At 33.6% G+C, this 22,802-nt stretch overlaps 2 protein-coding genes across 3 annotated transcripts in view; both read left to right on the top strand.

The window, feature by feature from the left end:
• Positions 1 to 8,175: 8,175 nt before the first annotated feature.
• LOC128178609 (N-acetylgalactosamine kinase-like) lies at positions 8,176 to 13,888 on the top strand. Its single transcript, XM_052845855.1, has 9 exons — positions 8,176 to 8,331; positions 9,617 to 9,705; positions 10,354 to 10,480; positions 10,761 to 11,001; positions 11,256 to 11,354; positions 11,648 to 11,800; positions 12,064 to 12,274; positions 12,424 to 12,625; positions 13,109 to 13,888. The coding sequence occupies exons 1-9, from the start codon at positions 8,270 to 8,272 to the stop codon at positions 13,326 to 13,328; spliced, it is 1,404 nt and encodes a 467-aa protein (XP_052701815.1). The 5' UTR covers positions 8,176 to 8,269; the 3' UTR covers positions 13,329 to 13,888.
• A 3,859-nt stretch (positions 13,889 to 17,747) lies between these two features.
• The window catches only part of LOC128176184 (long-chain fatty acid transport protein 2-like), a 16,055-nt gene continuing 11,000 nt past the window's right edge, over positions 17,748 to 22,802 (top strand). Inside the window, exons 1-5 of one of the 2 annotated variants that reach the window (XM_052842306.1) lie at positions 17,748 to 18,090; positions 19,174 to 19,367; positions 21,508 to 21,631; positions 21,876 to 21,944; positions 22,058 to 22,228. In XM_052842306.1, coding sequence (XP_052698266.1) covers positions 17,838 to 18,090; positions 19,174 to 19,367; positions 21,508 to 21,631; positions 21,876 to 21,944; positions 22,058 to 22,228 — 811 coding nt within the window. In that variant the 5' untranslated portion in view covers positions 17,748 to 17,837. Of the gene's footprint in view, positions 18,091 to 19,173; positions 19,368 to 21,507; positions 21,632 to 21,875; positions 21,945 to 22,057; positions 22,229 to 22,298; positions 22,499 to 22,802 lie in introns of those variants that run through there. The other variant, XM_052842304.1, reaches the window with a different exon arrangement.

The raw sequence follows: 22,802 nt of genomic DNA, 5'->3' as shown, positions 1-22,802 counted from the left end.
CACGGAGGAGCTACTGATGAAATTACCCCCTAATTTGAGATTTTTACCGCGGAGGAGCTACTGATGAAATTACCCCCTAATTTGAGATTTTTACCGCGGAGGAGCTACTGATGAAATTACCCCCCTAAGTTGAGATGTTTACCGCGGAGGAGCTACTGATGAAATTACCCCCTAATTTGAGATTTTTACCGCGGAGGAGCTACTGATGAAATTACCCCCTAAGTTGAGATGTTTACCGCGGAGGAGCTACTGATGAAATTACCCCCCCCCCCCCCCTAAGTTGTAATGTTTACCGCGGAAGAGCTACCCCCTAACCAAGTTGCGATGTTTACCGCCGAGGAGGCGCCTGCGTCTCTTATTTAGAAAAGTACAGAAACCGGCAGAATGTGATGTAGTGACACGTGCAATTCCTGTATCATTGTATGCGAGGAAAACATGTCCGAATTTGGTGAAATTTTCTCAAACCCCACGGTTTCTGGATCAGTTTTAATAGATTAAATTTAATTAACTGTCATACCAGTTGCAGCTAGTGGCTTTCCAGACGGAGTGGACTATTTACCACTAAAATATTCCCATTTAATTTTATGTTCATTACTTACGGAAGCGTATTAGGGCCGCAGCAGTATTTTTTATTAATTTGTTATAACAGATTAGCAATTTGTTATAACAAATTAGTAATTTAATATAACAGATTAGTAATTTGTTATAACAAATTATTAATTTGTTATAACAGATTATTAATTTGTTATAACAGATTAGTAATTTGTTATAACAGATTATGAATTTGTTATATCAAATTATTAATTTGTTATAACAGATTAGTAATTTGATATAACAAATTAGTAATTTGTTATAACAGATTATCAATTTGTTATAACAAATTAGTAATTTGATATAACAGATTAGTATTTTGTTATAACAAATTATCAATTTGTTATAACAAATTATTGATTTGTTATAACAGATTAATAATTTGTTATAACAGATTATCAATTTGTTATTACAAATTAATAGTTTGTTATAACAGATTATCAATTTGTTATAACAAATTTGTAATTTGTTATAACAAATTATCAATTTGTTATAACAAATTATCAATTTGTTTTAACAGATTATCAATTTTTTATAACAGATTATCAATTTGTTATAACATATTATTAATTTGTTATAACAAATTATTAATTTGTTATAACAAATTATTAATTTGTTATAACAAATTAGTATTTTGTTATAACAAATTAGTAATTTGATGTAACAAATTAGTAATTTGATATAACAAATTAATAATTTGTTATAACAAAATACTAATTTGTTATAACAAATTAATAATTTGTTTTAACAAATTAATAATAGCAGAGAGATATCATAGCATTGCATAGAAATCGCATAGCATTGCATTTTTATACTATTTTTTGGTATGCTATGATATTTTCAATGTTTTGTAATGAGATTCCATTGCTATGTACGGAAGCCCATTTAGGACCTATCAAAAAATATTTTTGAATTTGATATAACGAATTCTTGAATTTGTTAAAACGAATTTAAATCGTTATAACGAATTTTTGAATCCGTTATAACGAATTAAATTTGTTATAACAAATTTTAGGAATTCGTTATAACGAATTTAATTTGTTTTAACAAATTCGCTGAATTTGTTATATCAAATTTTGAAATCTGTTTTAACAAATTAAATTTGAAATAACGAATTCTTAAATTCGTTATTTCAAAGTTTGAATTCGTAATTTCGGTTTTTTAAAATCGGTCATAACCTATTTCTTCCAATTTGTGGTAACAAATTTCACGTTTTGGGGAACAGATTAAACGGGGCGGACTTCATTTGTTCCATATCGGCGTACGACGAAATGCGCCGATCAATTGATCAGCGTTAAACGGCGAAATGGTATATGGTACTTGCAGCCAAGCCAATGTCGAACTTATATCATAGAATTTATTTACCATAATTTAATGCAAAACCGCACCGAAATATTTGCAAAAATAATGGAGTTACGCCTCTTCAAAGTGCTTATTTTTAAATTTTGCTATTCTAATCGCCTTTTGCCGATGAATACGATATCTTTAAAAGCTTGCATGGGCATTATTCATATTTATTTTGGTCGGTGCGTGTTCAAATCCAATAAAACTTGAAGGGCTTTACAATAGATTTGATATGCACGCTCCGACTGAAATTATCACCTAATAATATTCAAAGAATGATGCCTTTTTGCTTATATTTATATTATTTCCAATTTCTACACTTCAAACGAACATTTTAAAACCACTTATTTTTTTTTCATGCATAGAACATGTTGTGTATTATTGCAGCAAATACCTTTTCTCGGTTATGCTGTAGGACACGCCCATTTTGCGTCGCTCATTTTTTGAATTGGGCTATTGGTTTCAAAATCGATTTGTAATGTTATCATAGTAAAGGACACTTGAAAAAATATAAATATGATACTGTAGTTTCATTAATTTTCGTGGGTATCAATTTTAGTAGATTTTTTTAAAAAACAAAGTTTTAATGATACGAAATTTCGTGGCCAATGATCATATCAACACAAAATGTTAGTTGATATTGAACTTCAATGAACATTTAATTTCGTGGATCAACTACACAACGAAATCCACGAAAATTGGTATTCAACGAATATTGATGAAACCACAATATTTTATATGGCAATGCCAGGCATTAAAACCAGGATGTGCGCATGCGTGAACCAACTTTTCATCGGGATTGGTAAACGTTTGGGAGGAATTTCGATAGCTTCTTGGAGGAACTTCGAACTGATGATAGGTGCTAATAAAAAAAAATAAACAAACAAACAAAATATATATTATACAGTCATTAAAAAAATAGGAATGTTATGTACCTTTGGTTTACACTTAAAAAAGATTTAAGGAGGCCGACTTTAGTTTGCATTGCGCATGTTTTTGCGCATTCTAATATAATACAGTTGTTTTATACTTCTTATGAATTTTTTTCGATATCATTTATAAAATTGAACACAATAAACAAAATACAGATAAAAATATTTAGATTTTTAAAGGAAATTTTTATTTTTAACACGATTTTTACGTTGTGCAGTAGGGGAGCATTGCCATTTCGCTTTTATGACGTTATGATAAAATGAAGCTTTGTAGGAGTACGTTATAAGAAATAACAAAAGAAAAAGTAAAAATTGTACGCTGTTGAAATTTTATATACAGAATGATGCTATCCTCGAGGATATTTTCCTAATTTTTGGAATGAATCCATTATACCAATCATCATTCGTGATGATCCAAATATATAGCAAAATTTGGTGCATTTTAATATTTTGAGATGGCCCCCACTAAAAACCAGACGGTAGAATTTTGTGTTTTTTACATATAAGGTAGGAAATGATATTAATTATCATATATAACAATTTGAGAAAAAAAGCTATTGTATTTTTTTTTAAAACTGCTTTGATGTGAGGAAAATGACAGTTTCCTATACATTCCTATAGTAAATGTACCTCTATTTTGAGATGGTCCCTTAAAAGAACCAGACGGTCGATTTTCATGAACCTTCGCATATAAACTAGAGTTGGTTTAAATTGCATATGGTTAAAAAATAAAGAGTTTTGCTATTGTAGTTTTTCCGCAAAAAAACCCAAATCGGCCTCCTTAAATATTTGCGAGGACAATAAAGGCAATGTTTCAGGAAAACAATAGACACGTAGCTTCAAACGGGTGGGTGGGTGGGGGTGGCAGGGAGGGGCCTTTCCCCATGCAGTTGCCCCCCCCCCCCCCCCCTTTCCCATTATTTTCGGAGTGTAAAAAATTGGAAGTGACTGGGAGGAAATAAACAGTGGAATTTAAATTTGAGGTTAACTTAGCATTTCTATAGCTAACCCAACGGTCTACGATTTTCGAATTTTTGAATTTTTTTTTTTTTTTTGCATGTCAAGAATTGTTTGGCGATTCGCCAACCCCACCCCCCTCTTTTCACTTTTTTACGATGCCACCTTTCTGAACAAAATATCACAGTTTCCTTACATATACCAGTAAGAGACAATTGGTTTTATATATAAACCAATATTACTGTATTTCATACAATATACCATTCACCAGGTTCTATAAACACCTACGCTTAGATTTAATGTAAAAAAAAAAATCCAAGGTTAGGAAGACAGGGGTTATTGGGGAGAGATATGGGTGGTCAGGACACCGACCCCATGTAGCTTTATCCATAACCCCTCACCAAGGTCTGTGTGCCCATCACCAGGGTCTGTATATACCCATCACCAGGGTCAGAGTACGTATTACCAGAGTCGGTGTACGTATCACCAGGGTCTGTATACGCATAACCAGATTCAGTATACCCATCACCAGGACACCAGGGTCTCAATTCTTATCCCGAGGGTCAATGTTTCTTTGTGCTCATTACCAGGGTCTATTTACCCATAGCCAGAAATCCACGTAACCATCACCAGGGTCTCAATGCCCACACCAGGGTCAGTGTACGTTTCATCAGGGTCTATATGCCTATCACTGGGGTCTGTTTACTAGTATTTATTAATAGGGTCAGAGTGCACATCACTAGCGTCTGTATACCCATATCCAGAATCAGTATACCCATCACCAGGGTCAGTTTATCAATAACCAAGGTTGGTGTACCCAATTACAAGTGTACATGTATACGCGTAACCAGAGTAAGTATACCCATCACCTGGGTCTCAATACCTATCACAATATAAGTTTTAGACCCTGGTAATGGGCACATAGACCCTGGTAATATGTATACTGACCTTGGTGATATGTCTACTGACTTGGTGATGGGCACACAGACCCTGGTGATACGAACACTGACCCTGGTGATACGTACACTGACCCTGATGATACGTACACTGACCCAGGTTATTTGTATGCAGACCAAAGTGATGGGCACACATCGTAATATTAACCCAGGTTATGGGTACACAGACCCTGGTGATACAAACACTTATCCAGGTGATACGTCCACTATGCTATTAAAACATTTAAAAATCCTAATCCGTGGAGGTAGGGGGTTAGGTGAACACTTAACTTCAATTTTACAGTTTATTTCCTCCCTTTCATTTCAGTTTTTACCTGGTCCCAAAAACATTGGTGGTGGTGGTGGGGGGGGGGACTCTTTGTTAATTCACCTTTTATATGTAAATTTAAGAAAAGTGTGCTGAAGGGGGTAGTCTCGTCCCCACTGCCCTTGCTCCACTCCACACACTCCTCCCCTATTCCGATGGTAAGTGCCTTTTGCTTTCCTGTAACATTGCTCTTTATTGTTCTCTCAAATACTAATATTTATTTAATATTTTGTTGTAAATCTAATGCAAACAACATTTTTATCAGTTTTAATGAACATTATAATGTAAAAATAGAATTTTCCTATACTTTTTTAAATTGTGCAAATATATATCAGTTCGAAGTTCCTCACAACAACTTTCAAATTTTCTCCCAAACGTTTACCGAAAATTTGGTACACGCATGGGCACATTCTGGTTATAATGCCTGGCTACGTCATTAAAAATACCATATCTATATTTTTAAGTGTCGTTTACTGTGATAACCCAGCCCAAAAATTTCATACATTATGAGCGACACAAAATCGGCGTGTCCTACAGCATAACCGAAAAACAGTATTGGCTGCACTACGTAATAATATGTGATATGCATTAAAAAACAGAGGTTTTAGAATGTTGTTTTAAAGTGTAGAAATTGGGAATAAAATAAATATGAGTATTAAAGTCATAAGGAATCATTCTTTGAATGTTATGAGTTGATAATTTTAGTCAGAGCATGGTAAAATCTATCATAAAGCCCTTCGAGCTTTATTTGTTTTGAACACGTCCCGGCAAAAAGCACATGAGACTAGTAAAACTCAAAGAATGATTCCTTATTCTCTTATCAATTCTATTCCAGACCGGTATTTTTTTTAAATATTCTCACGGTTTGGTGATGAAATGAAAAATGCAGATATATGTTGATAAATCAACATGCCCATTGATTGATAACATTAATAAAACACATTTTTTAGAATTATGCGCAGAAACCCGTCGAAACAAGTCTGTATTTTTTTTGGTGAAAATGCGTCGCTACATATATAGCAGTTCTTGAATATTTTGTTTCTATCTATGTAGGAATTCTAGCAAAGCCGATAAAGTAAGATGTCTTTTGGAATTGTTACATCTGTTACCATGGTTACAGCAACAGCTGTGACAATATGTTCCTCCACTTTTGTTTTTTACACCAGTTTACTTCATTTACCATTTCGCCGTTTAACGCTGATCAATTGATCGGCGCATTTCGTCGTACGCCGATATGGAACAAATGAAGTCCGCCCGTTTGGTCTATTCCCCAAAACATGAAATTTGTTAGCACAAATTAGATGAAATATGTTATAACCGATTTTAAAAAACCGAAATTACGAATTCAAACTTTGAAATTACGAATTCAAGAATTCGTTATTTCAAATTTAATTTGTTAAAACGGATTTCAAAATTTGAAATAACGAATTCAATGAATTTGTTAAAACGAATTAAATTTGTTATAACAAATTCCTTAAATTTGTTATAACAAATTTAATTCGTTATAACGGATTCAAAAATTCGTTATAACGATTTAAATTCGTTTTAACAAATTCAAGAATTCGTTATATCAAATTCAAAAATATTTTTTGATAGGTCCTAAATGGGCTTCCGTAGCTATGCTATATGATATTTGACCATCATTTTATGCATATTTATTACAATCTCATGCTATGCTGTGCTATGAGATTCGAGTAATGTTTCGAGATTCATAAGCAATGATATGAGATTCCTATGGAATTCTGTAAGATTTTTATGCTATGCTATATTAAATTGAAACGAAATGCTTAATGATATGGTAAGCAATGCTATGATCAGTGAGAATCATATGAAATGCTATAGGATTCAAATGCTTTATAATGTATATCGATGCTATGCTATGAAATTTAAATAACATAGCATTAAAATCGTATGACATAACATTAGAATCTTATAGCATATCACTTGATTCTCATTCATCATAGCATAACAAAACCTAGCACAGCATACCATATCATGTAATATCATATATCTTCATAAAGCATTTTATTTAAATTTACTAAAACAAAAGCATATAATGATATGCTATGATATTTCGATACTATTCAATGTTATGGATATAAAAGGTTAAATGATGCTATGCTTTGATGAATGAAAATCAAATTATATGCTATAAGATTCCAATGGTATATAATGTAATTCCAATGCTATGCTATGGAATTAGATAACTGTAGACATATCATTGGATTACATTGCATAGGATTGGATCTTAAAGCATATCATTTGATTCTCATTCATCATAGCATAACAAAACCTAGCACTGCATACCATATCATGTAATATCATATATCGTCAGACAGCATTTTAATTTATCAAAAAATAGTATAAAAATGTAATGCTATGAGATTTCTATGCAATGCTATGATATCTGTATGCTATTATTAATCTGTTAAAACAAATTATTAATTTGTTATATCAAATTACTAATTTGTTATAACAAATTGATAATCTGTTATAACAAATTATTAATCTGTTATAACAAAATACTAATGTGTTATAACAAATTATTAATCTGTTATAACAAATTGATAATTTGTTAAAACAAATTGATAATCTGTTATAACAAATTATTAATCTGTTATAACAAATTACTAATCTGTTATAACAAATTACTAATCTGTTATAACAAATTATTAATTTGTTATAACAAATTGATAATCTGTTATAACAAATTATTAATCTGTTATAACAAATTACTAATCTGTTATATCAAATTAATAATCTGTTATAACAAATTGATAATTTGTTTAAACAAATTACTAATCTGTTATAACAAATTACTAATCTGTTATAACAAATTACTAATTTGTTATAACAAATTGATAATCTGTAATAACAAATTAATAATATGTTATAACAAATTACCAATCTGTTATAACAAATTAATAAAAAATACTGCTGCGACCCTAATACGCTTCCGTAGCAATGCATTCATAGGAGTCGGAATCTAATTCAAAGTTGGGGAGGGGGTCAGCTTTCCAAAATCTTGACGATCATTGGGATAGGGGAGGGGTTCGGTTAACTGTGGTGCATGGTTAAATTTAGTAAAGGCTGATTTAGAACAGAATTGTTAAGGTTAATTTTAGCGGGGTCGAAAGCGCCCGATACCGAAAGGACACAATCTTAGGTCACATGACAAGAAAATGGCCGACAAAGTACCTGTTGTTGGATTTCCACCAGCACAAACAAATGCCAGTTTTGACAGGTAAAGATACATTAAATTTGATGCATAGAAATCTCAGCAGATATATTTATCATTAATGTGCAGACTAATTTTATTTATAGTTGACTTTTTTTAACTCATAGCTATAAAACCTGTTGTTTTATAGTTTAACTATTTTTAAACATAACATGTATCTTTGTATGCCAATATTTCGACGGGTATTCTTTAAAAAGTAATGGAGTTACAAATTTTAAATCAAAAAAGCATTATGGATAATATGCTCTGCAATTTGACTGTTTGGACATGTTGGAGGGTGAAGCAAATAACTAAAATAGCATTTTTACTGTCAATAGATACATACTGGGAACTATAGGCGTATAGCACAGTTAAATCAAACTAGCACAGTTAGAGCCGACTATCTATTTATTAAATATGCTAAAGGTCGTGTGCTCAGTCTACTTTATTGATGCTTTCCATTTAACCGTCATTGCCGTTGTTGCCTTTGTCGCTGATTGCTGAAACACATGTTGCGGGCGAGCGATTGTGGCAACACATTTTTACCATTGCCGATTAGGAAACAATATGGTGTTTAGGTTATCATATTCTACAAAACCAGAATTTCTGTAACTGCAATTTGTCCTATTTCTATAAAATACATCAAAACTGTGCATAGCCAAAAAAAAAACTGGACCAAATTTGAAAATAAGTATCATTTTTAAGCTGCAGTCATCCTTGTTTGAGCTTTGTGACTTTGCCACTGGTTCTATAAATGTCACCATTTCCTGATGAAGTTGTTGGTGAGGCAACATTAAAGGAAAAGCATCCTATGATGTCGAAATAGTACACATACATGGCTCTACAACATTGTCAAAGTGGCAGAGCTTCAAAGAACAGTACAAGTTCAAAAGAAGATAAAAACAACCAGGTGCAGAGGAGTAACATCTTATTATCTTTGAAACATAATTTTCATGAATTTTCTGAATTTGAGACGCTTAGTCATTATTCTCACATAATTATACCATTTTATCTTTAGCATGTGTAGGGAGAGCTAATTTTGCTCTCTAGAGCCTTTCAGGCTTTGTTCTTGATCAGTCTTAGCTTGCTTTAATACATTTAGCTGCCAGTGGTTAAAGTTTATACATTTCATAAAGTCCATTTACAAGTGAATAAATTTAATGACAAAAAAGTGTGTGTTCCAGAACAAGTGAAATGAACACAAGAGAAGAAATTTGGACCGAGTCAATTCTAGGACCTTTGACCATAGGAATAATAAGAAATTCCTTATAAGTTATGCTGTGTATGCATGTTCTTCTGCTTTTTTTGATAGACTGCAGAATTTAGTGGAAGCTTTTAAGAAAAAGTTTGGTTGTGAACCCGAATTCTTTGGCCGTGCTCCAGGAAGAGTTAATTTGATTGGTAAGGCTCTGTTTGTTTGACAAGCTAAGAAAAGAACTAATACTAAGATGTTGGTAAGCTCTGTACTACTTAATACTTACATGCATATATATGCATAACAACCTTTAATTTTATATAGTAATATAAGTTTATTTCAACAGCCATCTAGGGACCTATGATAAACTTTTCTAATATTTCAATGCATATATTCTGAATATCTTGTAAATAATTATTTAAATTGTAATCATATATTTTGTTGGGAGCAAAATTCTTCCGACAACATCTTACCATGGTGAATGTCCTTTTAAGTCCTTCAAGTACTCTAGTGGGAAGAGTCAACAATCCATATGTACTTATTTACGAGCTGGTGTGATGAACTCAAGTCACAAGAGGTCAAATTAAAGGAGCCTAACATTCTTTCTCCTGATGAGAAAAATATATCTATTGAAATAGAAAAACTGTTAATAATGCAAAAAACATTGAGAAAGAATTTTACTTTTATTTAAGATACATGACTATACTGTATAGCTCAAAACATCTATGTACTGGTAAATACACCAGAAATATACGGTTATAATTATGCACATGCCTTTCAGTGCTGTATAATTGTTTTGTTGATGAAATCAGTATTTGAGATCAATGTATCACCTGACTGCTGTCTATTTTTAGGTGAGCACATTGATTACTGTGGCTACTCTGTGTTGCCAATGGCAATAGAACAGGATGTTGTTATTGCCGTAGCACCCACAGAATCTCAAGACATTTTACTGTCCAATGTTAAATCGGATGTGTACAGGTAGATATTGAAAAATGTTTTTCTGCATTGCATTACCTATATAAATGCAAGATAATTCAACATGTAATATATGAACATGCATATAAATTTGGAAAAAATTATAAGAAAAAATCAAAATGGAATAATTAAAAAATATAAACATAATAAATACCTTGATGAATTAAGATTTTGGGTTCATTTCTCCTGGAAACATCAATCAAAACAACAATTATTAAATCCATTTCTTAAATCAGTACATATTTGACAATCCTATTTGAGGATGTTGATTTGTGTATTTCAGTGATTTTGTATTCAATGCAAACAATGTGGATATAAATAATGACACACCCCAGTGGCAGAACTACTTCCAGTGTGGGTTTCTGGGATTGGTGGAACACCTCAAGATTCAGTCGGCTGTGCGCGGGATGAAGTGTATGGTGGACGGGACTGTCCCGGGGAGTTCCGGCCTCTCTAGTTCCAGTGCTCTGGTGTGCTGTGCTGCTCTTGTTACCATGCATGCAAATGGCAAAAGTCTGCCAAAGGTAACCAATATCATAGAGAATCAATAAAAATTAATAGTCAATGAAATCACTGACAGTCTCCATATAACGGCTTCTACTGGATAAAATACTGCTGCATAGTCCTGTATGGAAGCACAGAGGTTCTGAACTTCTGGTACTATAGGAATGGTACCGGTACTTCCACTTTTGAGGATTTTTTCATTCAGCAAACCTATCCTAGCTCTTTAGTGTTTACAGTTTTCTGTTGTTTACTTTGTGACCCTCTTTTCTTGAAGGATGAGTTGGCGGATATGTGTGCAAGGTGTGAGCGGTACATTGGAACACAGGGGGGTGGAATGGACCAGGCCATCTCTCTGATGGCTAAAAAAGGAACAGTAAGTCACTCAGTTATTCTAGACAATACTTCCCATTGCATTCATCACTGTAGATTAATTGCAAGGGGTTATATTTGTGTAAATCAGTGTCATTTTCCTTACACTTATGGAATATGTAAAATAGATTAAAGTTTTTTATTTGCAATATATTTTCTTGTGATTGATAAACAAATGGCAGAGTTAAGTACATATTTGTACTTAAGACAAAGAATCTATCATATGTAGGTACTGAAGGAACAGTAAGTATGCTATATACTGATATCTTAATCTCAAACCGAGCCTTCTCTCTACAGGCCAAACTGATTGAGTTCAACCCGCTAAAGGCGACCGATGTTTACCTGCCAGATGGGATTTCGTTTGTGATTTCCAACAGCTGTGTTGAGATGAACAAAGCAGCAACATCAGAGTTCAACACACGAGTGTTGGAGTGTAGAATCGCCACCCAGGTACTCAGGAAGAAAAGTCCCCTGCCATTTGTTCCTTGTTTAGTTTCATGATTTACTTGATTATAAAATGACAAGAGCTTGATAAAATCAATCAGGTTATCACCAAATGTTCAGAATTCATGTACAGCTTGATTTATCATTACAAAAGCCAATGTCTTTAACATTGATAGATACTTGCCAAGAAGAAAGGTCTACCAATAATTTAAACTTTCTGTTTGGTGGATACTGCCAAGAAAGGCCTAATGTGAACTTCTATTTGACAGATACTTGCCAAGAAGAAGGGCCTTGAGTGGGCAAGCTTCCAGCGCCTGGGGGAGGTACAGAAAGCCCTCAACCTCAGCCTGCCCCAGGCAGTGGATCTGGTCAGTCACACCCTTCACAAGGAGCCGTACACGCGGGCTGAAGTCTGTCAGATTCTGGAGATGAAGGAGGAAGACTTTGTAAACAAAGTCCTTAGTGCTAAAACTGCACAGGGTAAGGGGGTTATGTTTCAAATTCCTGACTTAAGTCAAGAAATTAATTGGTTATTAACTTACTTTTGTAGCATTATCAAACATTGAAGACTGCGAGTTCTGTATCACTTGGAGGTTTATGAAAACAGAAGTTGTGTTTTGCAATTACAGTGCAGACTTTCAAGTTATTTCAACGAGCCACCCATGTTTTCTCGGAGGCAGGGAGAGTCTTATCTTTCAAACGTATCTGTGATGAGGCCGATTCTGAGGCTCCGCAAAAACTGGGGACACTGATGAACGAGAGCCATAGGAGCTGTAGGGACATGTATGAGTGCAGCTGCACCGAGCTAGACAACCTTGTCAACATATGTTTGTAAGTACATGTATTGTCCTTACAAATACTTTGTTTTCAAAAATAGTTCTTGTTGATTTATTTTACTTGAAGAGAACTATCTAAAGTATTAAATGATACCAAGAGGCATTAGTCCATTTTATTATTGACCATTCAGTGTTTGAATTATACAACAAAACAAATTAATAAAAGGAATTACCCGGTATTAAATTTTTGAAAGCAATTTGCCATTAAAATAGTTTGACATGTTCTTTCTGGACATCATATCCACTCAGTGTTGGTTTTCTCTAAAATACAATCATAATCATGTCCTCAAACTTCTGACAATTTACGAAAAAGCACCAATTGCCTAAAGGAACATTGTCGTGCAGCCCCCTTGTGTCACTTTCAATGTCAAGTTTTGTTGACTTGCAAAAGCTTTAAAAGTGTTGGCACAAGTCCCTAAGAGTAACATAAGAATGTGTTCAGCCCTGAATGATGCCAACTTCACACTGTGTTTGACAGGGAGTCAGGAGCCCTGGGGTCACGCCTGACTGGTGCGGGGTGGGGAGGATGTGCTGTTTCCATGGTACCAACAAAAGAGGTGATGAACTTTCTGGTCAAGGTCAAGAAGAACTTTTATGAGAAGGAGCCCAGTCGAGCGGGGAAGGTCGGGACGGCCCTGTTTGCTACACAGCCTGGGAGTGGGGCTCTAATTTACCTACCCACAACAGCCTCAGGGTGAGGACCTTGCAGGCCGGCGAATAATATGGTGCCATAGAGTGATAGATGGGTATATGTATCTGGTAAAGAGAAACAATGTGCATCCAATGTGATACTAGTGCTTAAAATGATGCTGTATATCTACTGACTGTTTAAACTTAGTTTATAAGTCTGGTATCTGTCTTATAAAAATATTTCTTCTTATAAAATTATCATATTAAATGTTTTAAACATTCCATTTATTCAAAATTGTAGATCATTAATGCACTGTACATATATATCAATATCATATACATCCACTAAATATCGTTACATGTCAATCTGTGTGTCTACTGAATAATTTACTCAGGGGCTGGACCTTCTCACCCTCACTGTGATACTGTAAACACACTGTAATACTGTAAACACACTGATCTCTGATATTGTTTCATTTTTCATAATTATTGATTTAAAAGAGAATGGAATAATTATTTCCATGACATGAATATTAGGAAAAAGATAGAAGAATTTTTATACAGTATTGCAAATATAAAATATCATATTGTGTTTTAAAATACTTAGTAAACTAATCTTCAAACCTAAGCATCTGTTTTATGTTATTATTACAAAAAACAATTACTTCTGAAAGTCGAGTTCAACTATATTTTAAATTCACGGGGTAGTTGGTTGCAGTTGAGCTAAGTTGACACAATTCTCTGGACTGCACTGGTCGCCAAAAATACATACAATGCAATATGAATACAATGCAACTGAAGAGCTGAATTACTTTTAGTAACCTTGTATTGGTCTTGACAGTTTGTCCGATGCCGGGGAGTAGAGAAAAGAATTGTAAAGATTGAATCAGTTTTCACCAAACTTTTTATTTATTTATTGGTTTGGGGTTTTTATTTTGTCAAGGGGTTGTTTTTTTGTGTTTTTTTTTGTTCTTGTTTTTGTATTTGTTTTTCGCTGTAAAACAAGGAAATAATGTTACAATGATTAATGATAAAAAATAATCAATACGGGAACAGTTTCAAATAAGTTATTCTACTTCTTAAAAATATCCCCGCGAACCCAATTACAAAATTTACTTCGCAATATATTGACATTTTCCAGTGTTCTTGTCTGTGATAAAAACCAAATTTGTTTCATATAGTCCAATACATTTCATCAATGGCACAAATACCGTATTGCGGGGCGCAGGCGGGGTTAACATAATTATACGAAATGAAAATAAAACGTAGTAAGTTATCATTTAATAATTATACTTGGTAGATGTAAATATTTTTATATATTTACATCTACCAAGTAGTATTCCCTCTATTAATTTCTTACGGAAACTTATAGTTAATTCATAGCTCTATAAAAACAGCCAGACTAAAATGTACACGCCCCATTTATCGATTGGTCGAAATCTACAGCGGCTGAAACTGACAGGACTGAAATTGACACGCCCTCTTTATCGATTGGTCTATAAAAACAGCCAGACTGAAATGTACACGCCCCATTTATCGATTGGTCGAAATCTACAGCGGCTGAAACTGACAGGACTGAAATTGACACGCCCTCTTTATCGATTGGTCGATACCTACAACGACCCAAGTCACGGACTGCTCGAAATATTCATGGTGATATCAGCCTCAAAGTCTCACAGGAGGCGATTTGGCTGTTTCTCTACTTACTTTTTATAATTAATTTATTAATGAACTAAAATATATTGATATAAACAATAAAATGCTTTCTTTGATAATTCATGCGGGTTACGAAGGTAGCGATCATTGCAGAAAAAAATTACATAACCCGCCAACGGGGGTTACTAGTATTTAAGGTCAGACGACACGTTCCTCGAGAATCTTTTTTGTATCTCCTCGTAATAGAGAGTTCCAATAAAAAAAATATTAATTTTATAATTATTTTAAAAATGATTAAAATTTAATCAAATGTGGTTATGTGTGTAGATGGCCGAGTGGTTAGAACCGTGGCCGCTCACTTCCAGAAGCGTCTTCTTGAGGTCGTGAGTTCAAATCCCCGCTCCGGCCGAGGTAGAATTCCTTTATAGTGAATTTTGCTGTGCTGGGTATGTATTTATTTTTATATCAGCAATTCAAGTGTATTTCCAAAAAGATTATATAGGAAATTACATACTCTAGTATTTTGCAGAAATTCCTTGTAAGGTACCCTAATTTTTTGCACGAAAGCTTGTCAAAATAGTAGTAAACCATCAACAAATTCCTGGAAAAAGTTATATAATATTGAGGAACGTGTCGTCTGACCTTAAGAATGTGTCAAAAAATAACAGAATTTTAACCTTGTTCATTTTATGCACCATTAATTGTGTGAAATCAGCTAAACCTTTTTGACGGGTGCACTAAAAAATCGATATTTCTGACATGCGGGCGCATTCGACCATTTACGGTGGTCAGCCATTTTTAGAGAGGTCAAGATGAAACATTTCACACGTAATACATTTTTGATTAAGGTAATTAATACATTTTTTTTCAGTCCGCAATAGCCTTTATGCACTACTCTTGATGATAACGTCAAATCGCTCATGCCGATACTTTGCCTTATACAGGGTATAAGATATCTCCGGTATATCGCTATTTAGAAAATGCTACATTTCTAAAATTGTAATAAATAAATAATATAATAAGTAATATATTAATTAATGATATAAATATTTTAAATATGTAAGGACATAAATCAAACGGCGTCCATATATTCTGAAAAGGCCATTGTGATTGTTGTTACATGGACCACAGGGGCATCGTATCCGCTCTACACTCTATGACATATATATAATTATTATATATATATGTCATAGAGTGTAGAACGGATACGATGCCCCTGTGCATGGACCCATTTTTTATTCTGGCGATCATTTCATTTCGATGAAATTAAATACAATTTAAATTGTATGTACCATTTTTACTTATTATAACTTGGCCTAGACACAATGGAGTTTTAACTAAATTGTTTTAATGTGTCTTCATTCCCCTGCCATATCATAGAGCATGTGGGTGACGGAGTTAGGTTCATAAGATAAATAATAAGCACGCGTGATAAACGTCGTATTCAGAGAGCTATTTGAATAAATATAAAAATATTTTTGTTGATAATTTTATAAATTATATTGTTTCAGATTATATTTAGTGATTGCAAATGATAAAAACCACAAAAAATAATTTACAGAGAAACGCGGGAGGTTTTCTGCTTATGGTGACGGAGTTTGGGTATTCGGGGATACGTACGGTTGTTGATTTTGTTTATATACTTGCAGAAAGTGGTTATATAGTTTGATTATTTTGGAATGAATAGACTGAGAATAGGAAAATAGATATTTTAAATTTACATAATGTTCCCTAAAAGCATACTGCTCTGAGAAGTAGTAATTTTCTGGATGGAGGGGGGGGGGGGAGGCTAATCCCCCTCCCACACATACCCCCTTCCGCGCTACGCGCGTCAATGAAGCCTTCGGCTTGTCTATGTATAGGCATTGGGCAATGCTACGCCATTGACTACTATTCTATATGGTTCACTTGGTTGTACATTGATATAATTCTACAGAATTTACAAAAAATATGCTTCTACATTAAAAAAATGACTCATTTGCCTTCAATGTTCTAATGTTTTAACATTGTGGATCTTTAAAATTTTACTATATATAGTAACCCCCGTTATACTTATCTTTGAAGTGTTGAAAAATATATTTTAAATCTAGCAGGCTGTTCTATACAATTCAGACTTATCATAAATTCACAGTAGCATTGCAGATCATTATTTCTGAAAGTAGGTTTTGGAACCCACACTCCCTCTGCTGCAGAGGAGCTTTGCTAGTGTACAGATTATTTGTACATCTGCTCCATGCGCGGATCTAGAGGGAGCGGGGGGCTAGGGGGGTCTGGGTCTGAACCCCCCCCCCTCCTGTAAAATTCAAATTTCTTTAAATTACATTATGAAATTACCAAAAATATGCCTCGGAACCCCCCTCCGGCAAACTCAAATAACCGTTGGACCCCCCCCCCCCCCTTGGAAAAAAAAATCTGGATCCGCGCATGTGCTTTACCTAGAAAAATTCGGGTGAGATACAATGAGGCGCCGTTTTAGTATTTGTCATTTAGTGATGTATATAGGTAGTAACACCTTTTCGAACAGAGATATTGCTAAATGACATTATAAATACTAAACGGCAAATCATACTTAAAAACTTTTTGTACATCCCTGACATGAAGATTTATAGTAGAAAGTTTCACTTTCGGTTTATCACCTATTCGAATAGTGAATGCTAAATGACATTAAATACTTAAACGGCACCTCAAACTCAAAACTTTTTTTAACATGCCTGACCACAGGGGCTCGTCACGAAGTTTTTTCAACCTTTTATATATACCACCTCTATACTATAAAATACTGTATTTTATAGTATAGAGGTGGTATATATAAAAGGTTGAAAAAACTTCGTGACGAGCCCCTGTGGCCTGACAGGTATTAAAGAAAGTGAAAGAAGATTTTGTGGAATGTTTCGCTTTCGGTTTAATACCTTATTCCAGCGATGGCAAGTCGTTACATAGGGTACGCATTGATTGTAAATGTGAAATATTTTGAAGATCCGGAGGATAATCGAGAAGACACCGTATCAGACCAAGTGAACGTAAAAGCGGCATTTGAAAAACTGGGTTTCGATACCAAACTGGTAACGGAATCAACGGACACAGAGAGACAAGGCGGAGTATCAGACCCCAATACCACAGACTCGGCCGAGGTTAATGTCACCATAGATTACTTTAAACGGGAGTTTGAGGAAGGTAATGTCAGCAGTGGTTAATTAATCTATTTATTACCTAATCAAAAGGATTTTGTTGCTTTGGCAAGTTTGTTACAGATAAATATTTTCGCGTATAGGCAACGTATTTCGGAAAAACAGGTGCTTCTAATTTATGGTACGCCAAATGCACAAAAATGAGCTAAACATAGTTTCACAGTCGATAAACTAGGTTTATCAGCTGTTAACTATAGTTTACGGATCCTAAACTATAGTTAACGATTCATTAACTATAGTTTACATCATTCTGTGAAACTATATTTCACGAATGTAAACTATCGTTTACGAATGATAATCATAGTTTATCTATCTGTAAAAAACGTTAACAATAGATTTTGCTGATAAATATAGATTCACATTTGTTAATTATAATTTACAATCGTAAACTATCGTTAAGAGTTGTAAATTATAGTTTCAAAAATCGTGAAACTACATTTATCAGACAAATTCACAAAAATGAGCAAAACATAGTTTCATAGTCGATAAACTAGGTTTATCGACTGTAAACTATAGTTAATAGTCGATAAACCTAGTTTATCGACTGTGAAACTATGTTTAGCTCATTTTTATGAATTTGGCGTGCCATACTAATTTCATTTGAATGCATAATGGTATGAAAACTGTCTGTAGTTCACAATTATGAGCATGAAATTCTAAAAATTGAATTATAGTTAAAACAACTTTTTAATGCCTTAAAGCAGTCTGTCAGTAGACCAGAAAATTTTCCCTTGGTGCAATTCAGGATCAGTGTGTTCTATTGCCCTCGACCAGAGACACAAATAACATGTTATATGTCTCTGCCTCGACTGTTGGCCTCGGACAATTAGATCTATTCTGGTCCATTGAGTTCTCAGGCATAATATTATACATTAAAAATAGTTGGGTAGAAACGCATCTAAAATTAATTTCATTCATATCTGTATATTAATAAGAGGAATAGGAAGAGTCCTGATTAAATCAATAAATTGGGACAAAGATCGACTGGTTTTTTTTGGCGTGACTTTATGTTTTCAAATGAAAAAATGAAAAATTACTAATTTCCAATTATTAATGTTCTAAATTTTAGCTCGAAAACATGTGAAAGAACAAGGTTATAATCATTTTGCTGTGTTTATTTCTACTCATGGAGAGGAAGTTCGAGAGAAGGACCATTACATTCACAAGCTGTGTTTCTACGATGGAGATGAATCCACAGAAGAAATACTGTTCAAACCACTAGATAAGCAGCTTAGAAAAGTGAAGAAACTTGTAATTATTCAGGTATATTAACCAGTAAATTAATTAATTATACCCCCCGCAAACAAAGTTTGGGGGGTATATAGGAATCACCTTGTCCATCCGTCTGTCTGTCTATCTGTCTGTGCAATCGTGTCCGGTCCATATCTTTCTTATGGAGAAACATTGGAAGTTCTTACTTCACACAAAGATTGCTTATGACCTAAGGGTGTGTCATGACCTTGACTCAAGGTCATTCGGGCAAGGTCAAGGTCACTGGCAGGAAAAGTGCAAAATTCGCGTCAGGTCCATATCTTTCTTATGGAGAAACATTGGATGTTCTAACCTCACACCCCCCGCTAAGAAAAAAATCATATCGCGTGTATATACCCCCCGCGTGTATATACCCCCCGCTAAGAAAAAAATCATATCGCGTGTATATTTGCTATTATAGAAAATATTGGATGAATCTATTTCACTGTCCATTTTCTGTAAATAACAACTGCTCTATTTTTTAAAACTGTAAATGTTCATAGGAGATAACAAATATAACTTTTTCCAGGAATTTGTTTATGGTCTACGACTACTTTGACAAGCTTTCTTGCAAAAAATTAAGGTATCTTACCAGTCATTTCTGCAAAATACTAGAGTATGCAATTTCCTATATAATCTTCTTGAAAATACACTTGAATTGCTGATATAAAAATAAATAGATATACAGAAAAGCAAAATTCACTATATTGGAACTCTATCTCGGCCGGGGCAGGGCTTTGAACTTACGACCTCTAGAACCTATACGCTTCTGGCAGTGAACGGCCACGGTTCTAACCACTCGTCCATCTACACATATAGCCACATACAAGTAAATTTTAATCATTTTAAAAATAATTATAAAATAAATATTTTTTATTGGAACTCTTTATTACGAAGAGATCGATACATAAAAAATGCTCTAGGAACGTGTTGTCTGACCTTAGCAGTGTTCAGATGTTTTATGAATATCATCATGACAATGTCTAATCACACACTTAAATAGATAACATATACAGACTATAAGGGCCAAAAAGTATATGGCAATATTTTTTCACCTACGATGTATATGTATTCATGATACATGTATTTCATTCAAAACCAACAATTTTTTTAAAGATTTGTTAAAAATGTCAGCTCTTAAAAATTGACCAATATTTAAAAGATTTACATGGAGATAAATATATTTAGAATTTCTTGTGCTTGGCTTATTATTAAAATATTTTAAAAACCTCTATCTTACTGTTTTTGATATTGAATGTTACAAGTATATATGTAACAATCCAAAGTCATATTTTGGGATTGCATATTGCAAATGATATGTTGCTGTGCTTTAAAAATTTATCCTAATGTTGTGTTTTAAATACCAAAATTTTCAAGTGCATTGTACAAAAATTATTTCAATGTATATCAAATTATGCAAAGTGAATCTACATAAATAAATCTAAATTTCTTAAAAATCTGATAAAAACCATAAAAACCTTTCAAATATGAGTCTTGCTTAAAATGAAATATAAAGGGGAAAAAGGAGAATGAATTGACAGACTTTTTGCACATGGATTAATGACCACTGTCTATTATTTATAGAAATGTACTTTTTATTTTTATTTAATATTTATTTTTCTGATATTATTCCATATAATCATTTAAAACTTGATTACATTGAGAACACAGACTGAATGGAGTTCACACTTTCAAAAAACTTTTGATACATGTATAAGATCCATATAGGTAATAATTAACCGTTTCTTTTTATTATAAGCGAAAACAATAATATATGAATTCTTTTACTGATCAATAAATACGAATACTGCGGTATTTGTTTCAGAGAGAGAGAGAGATGTGAAAACAAACATAATTATGCATTCTTTAGTAGTTCATAGCTGTATGAATGTTGCAGTCACTGCAGAAAAGCAGTGGCAAAGCTCAATAAAAGATAAAATAGCTGTAGGCAGCAACCCCTTTTCCCAGAAGCAGATCATAATTTTTTATTTACATTCGCAATTAAATATCTTTTACTCTGATTCAATGTTGTTTATTTTTACATGTATTGTTAAAATTAGAACTTCTACTCAACATGTTAAAACTGGGGAGTGGATAGATGTCCTGATTTTTATTTGATTGAATCATAAACCAATATGTATTATAACATTAGGCCTGCAGGGGTCGTAATGATGAGCCTGATGGTGAAGATGAGGACCTAGGTGTTCCTATTTGTATTGTTGAGGACCCGGCTGAGGAATATCAATCTAGTGAGGGCAGTTCTCCACCAATGACAGGTCAGGAAGAAATGATTGAGACTTTAATATTTTTTTTCCTCAGGAACCAATTTAATGGTCATGTAAGCATCGACCCTATCAATAAGTATAGGTGGGTGGGTGGCTGTGCTCATTGTGTTTAGGTGTGTATATCGAGGGAATTTTTCCCGATGGCCACTTTTCAAATAAATATATTTTTCAGAATGACATTTGAAGGAATTGATATTTAAGAATATCTATATTTAATTTATCTTTATTCAAACAGAAGCTGAAACTGTTCATTGTGTTCCACTGTGTATTCCAAATTGCATCACAATGTTTGCGTCCCCTTCTGGTATGTAAAAAATATGTATCAGAATTGATTTAAAATTTGAAAAATATAATTTAATACTTACCTAAACAACCCCACCAACATATTAATTTTTACCAATGTTTTATTAATAACAGGAAAGGCAGCATATCAAGGACATCTGTCCGACCTCTTGTTGAAGACTGTAAAAAACCTAAAATGTGGAGAAGATGTGAAAGTCTTGGAATTGTTGCGGGAAATTAACAGGCAGTTTGCAGAAAGGGATATTGACTGGGGCACTTATGATAACGAAAATGAAATATACCTTAGTTATGATGTAAAGAATATAGGAAGCATCGTTCATTGTTTGACAGAACATATTGTGTACCGTATTAACTGAAAGTAGTTTATTGTGCACTCTTAGTCTCAATACATAAACATCCATGATCTGTGCACACTGTGGTGTATGATGCACACTTTGATCACGCAGACTTAAAGTGAAAACAGTATAATGTTGAGGACAACAACGTTAATTACGTCCACAGATGCTGAACAAATTTTGAAAAAAAAAAGATCCCTTCAACCTCCAGCTCACTCAGGTGAGGTATCCCCTACTTCCACTCAATATTTTCACTGTGTACAACAGAGTAATTATACTCCCAAGATTTGCATTCCAAACTAACCAAATATCTTTACACCCATGGACTTATTCTAATTTTAATTAATTAAATAATGTACATTACAGTTTGAATAAAAATAATTAACAGTGATTTAATGTATGTCTATATATACCTTTACAGGGTTGTATTTTACTCAGGTGGCTGTCTATTTAGCCGTGTATGCTTCATGAATGGGTGAATGCATGACAGGCTCACTGTATAGGTGCAGCATGCACTTGTTCAA

The sequence above is a fragment of the Crassostrea angulata genome, chromosome 3 (assembly GCF_025612915.1).
Source record: "Crassostrea angulata isolate pt1a10 chromosome 3, ASM2561291v2, whole genome shotgun sequence".
Lineage (NCBI taxonomy): Eukaryota > Metazoa > Mollusca > Bivalvia > Ostreida > Ostreidae > Magallana > Magallana angulata.
The sequence above is the reverse complement of the archived record's forward strand: the minus strand, read 5'-3'. Positions and strand labels throughout refer to the sequence as shown.

Excerpts from the sequence above, each read along its gene's own strand:
- LOC128178609 (XM_052845855.1), top strand. The coding sequence starts at position 8,270 with ATGGCCGACAAAGTACCTGTTGTTGGATTTCCACCAGCACAAACAAAT. Across the intron at positions 11,355-11,647 it reads TGATGGCTAAAAAAGGAACA|GCCAAACTGATTGAGTTCAA; the intron begins GTAAGTCACTCA and ends TTCTCTCTACAG. Across the intron at positions 11,801-12,063 it reads AGTGTAGAATCGCCACCCAG|ATACTTGCCAAGAAGAAGGG; the intron begins GTACTCAGGAAG and ends TCTATTTGACAG.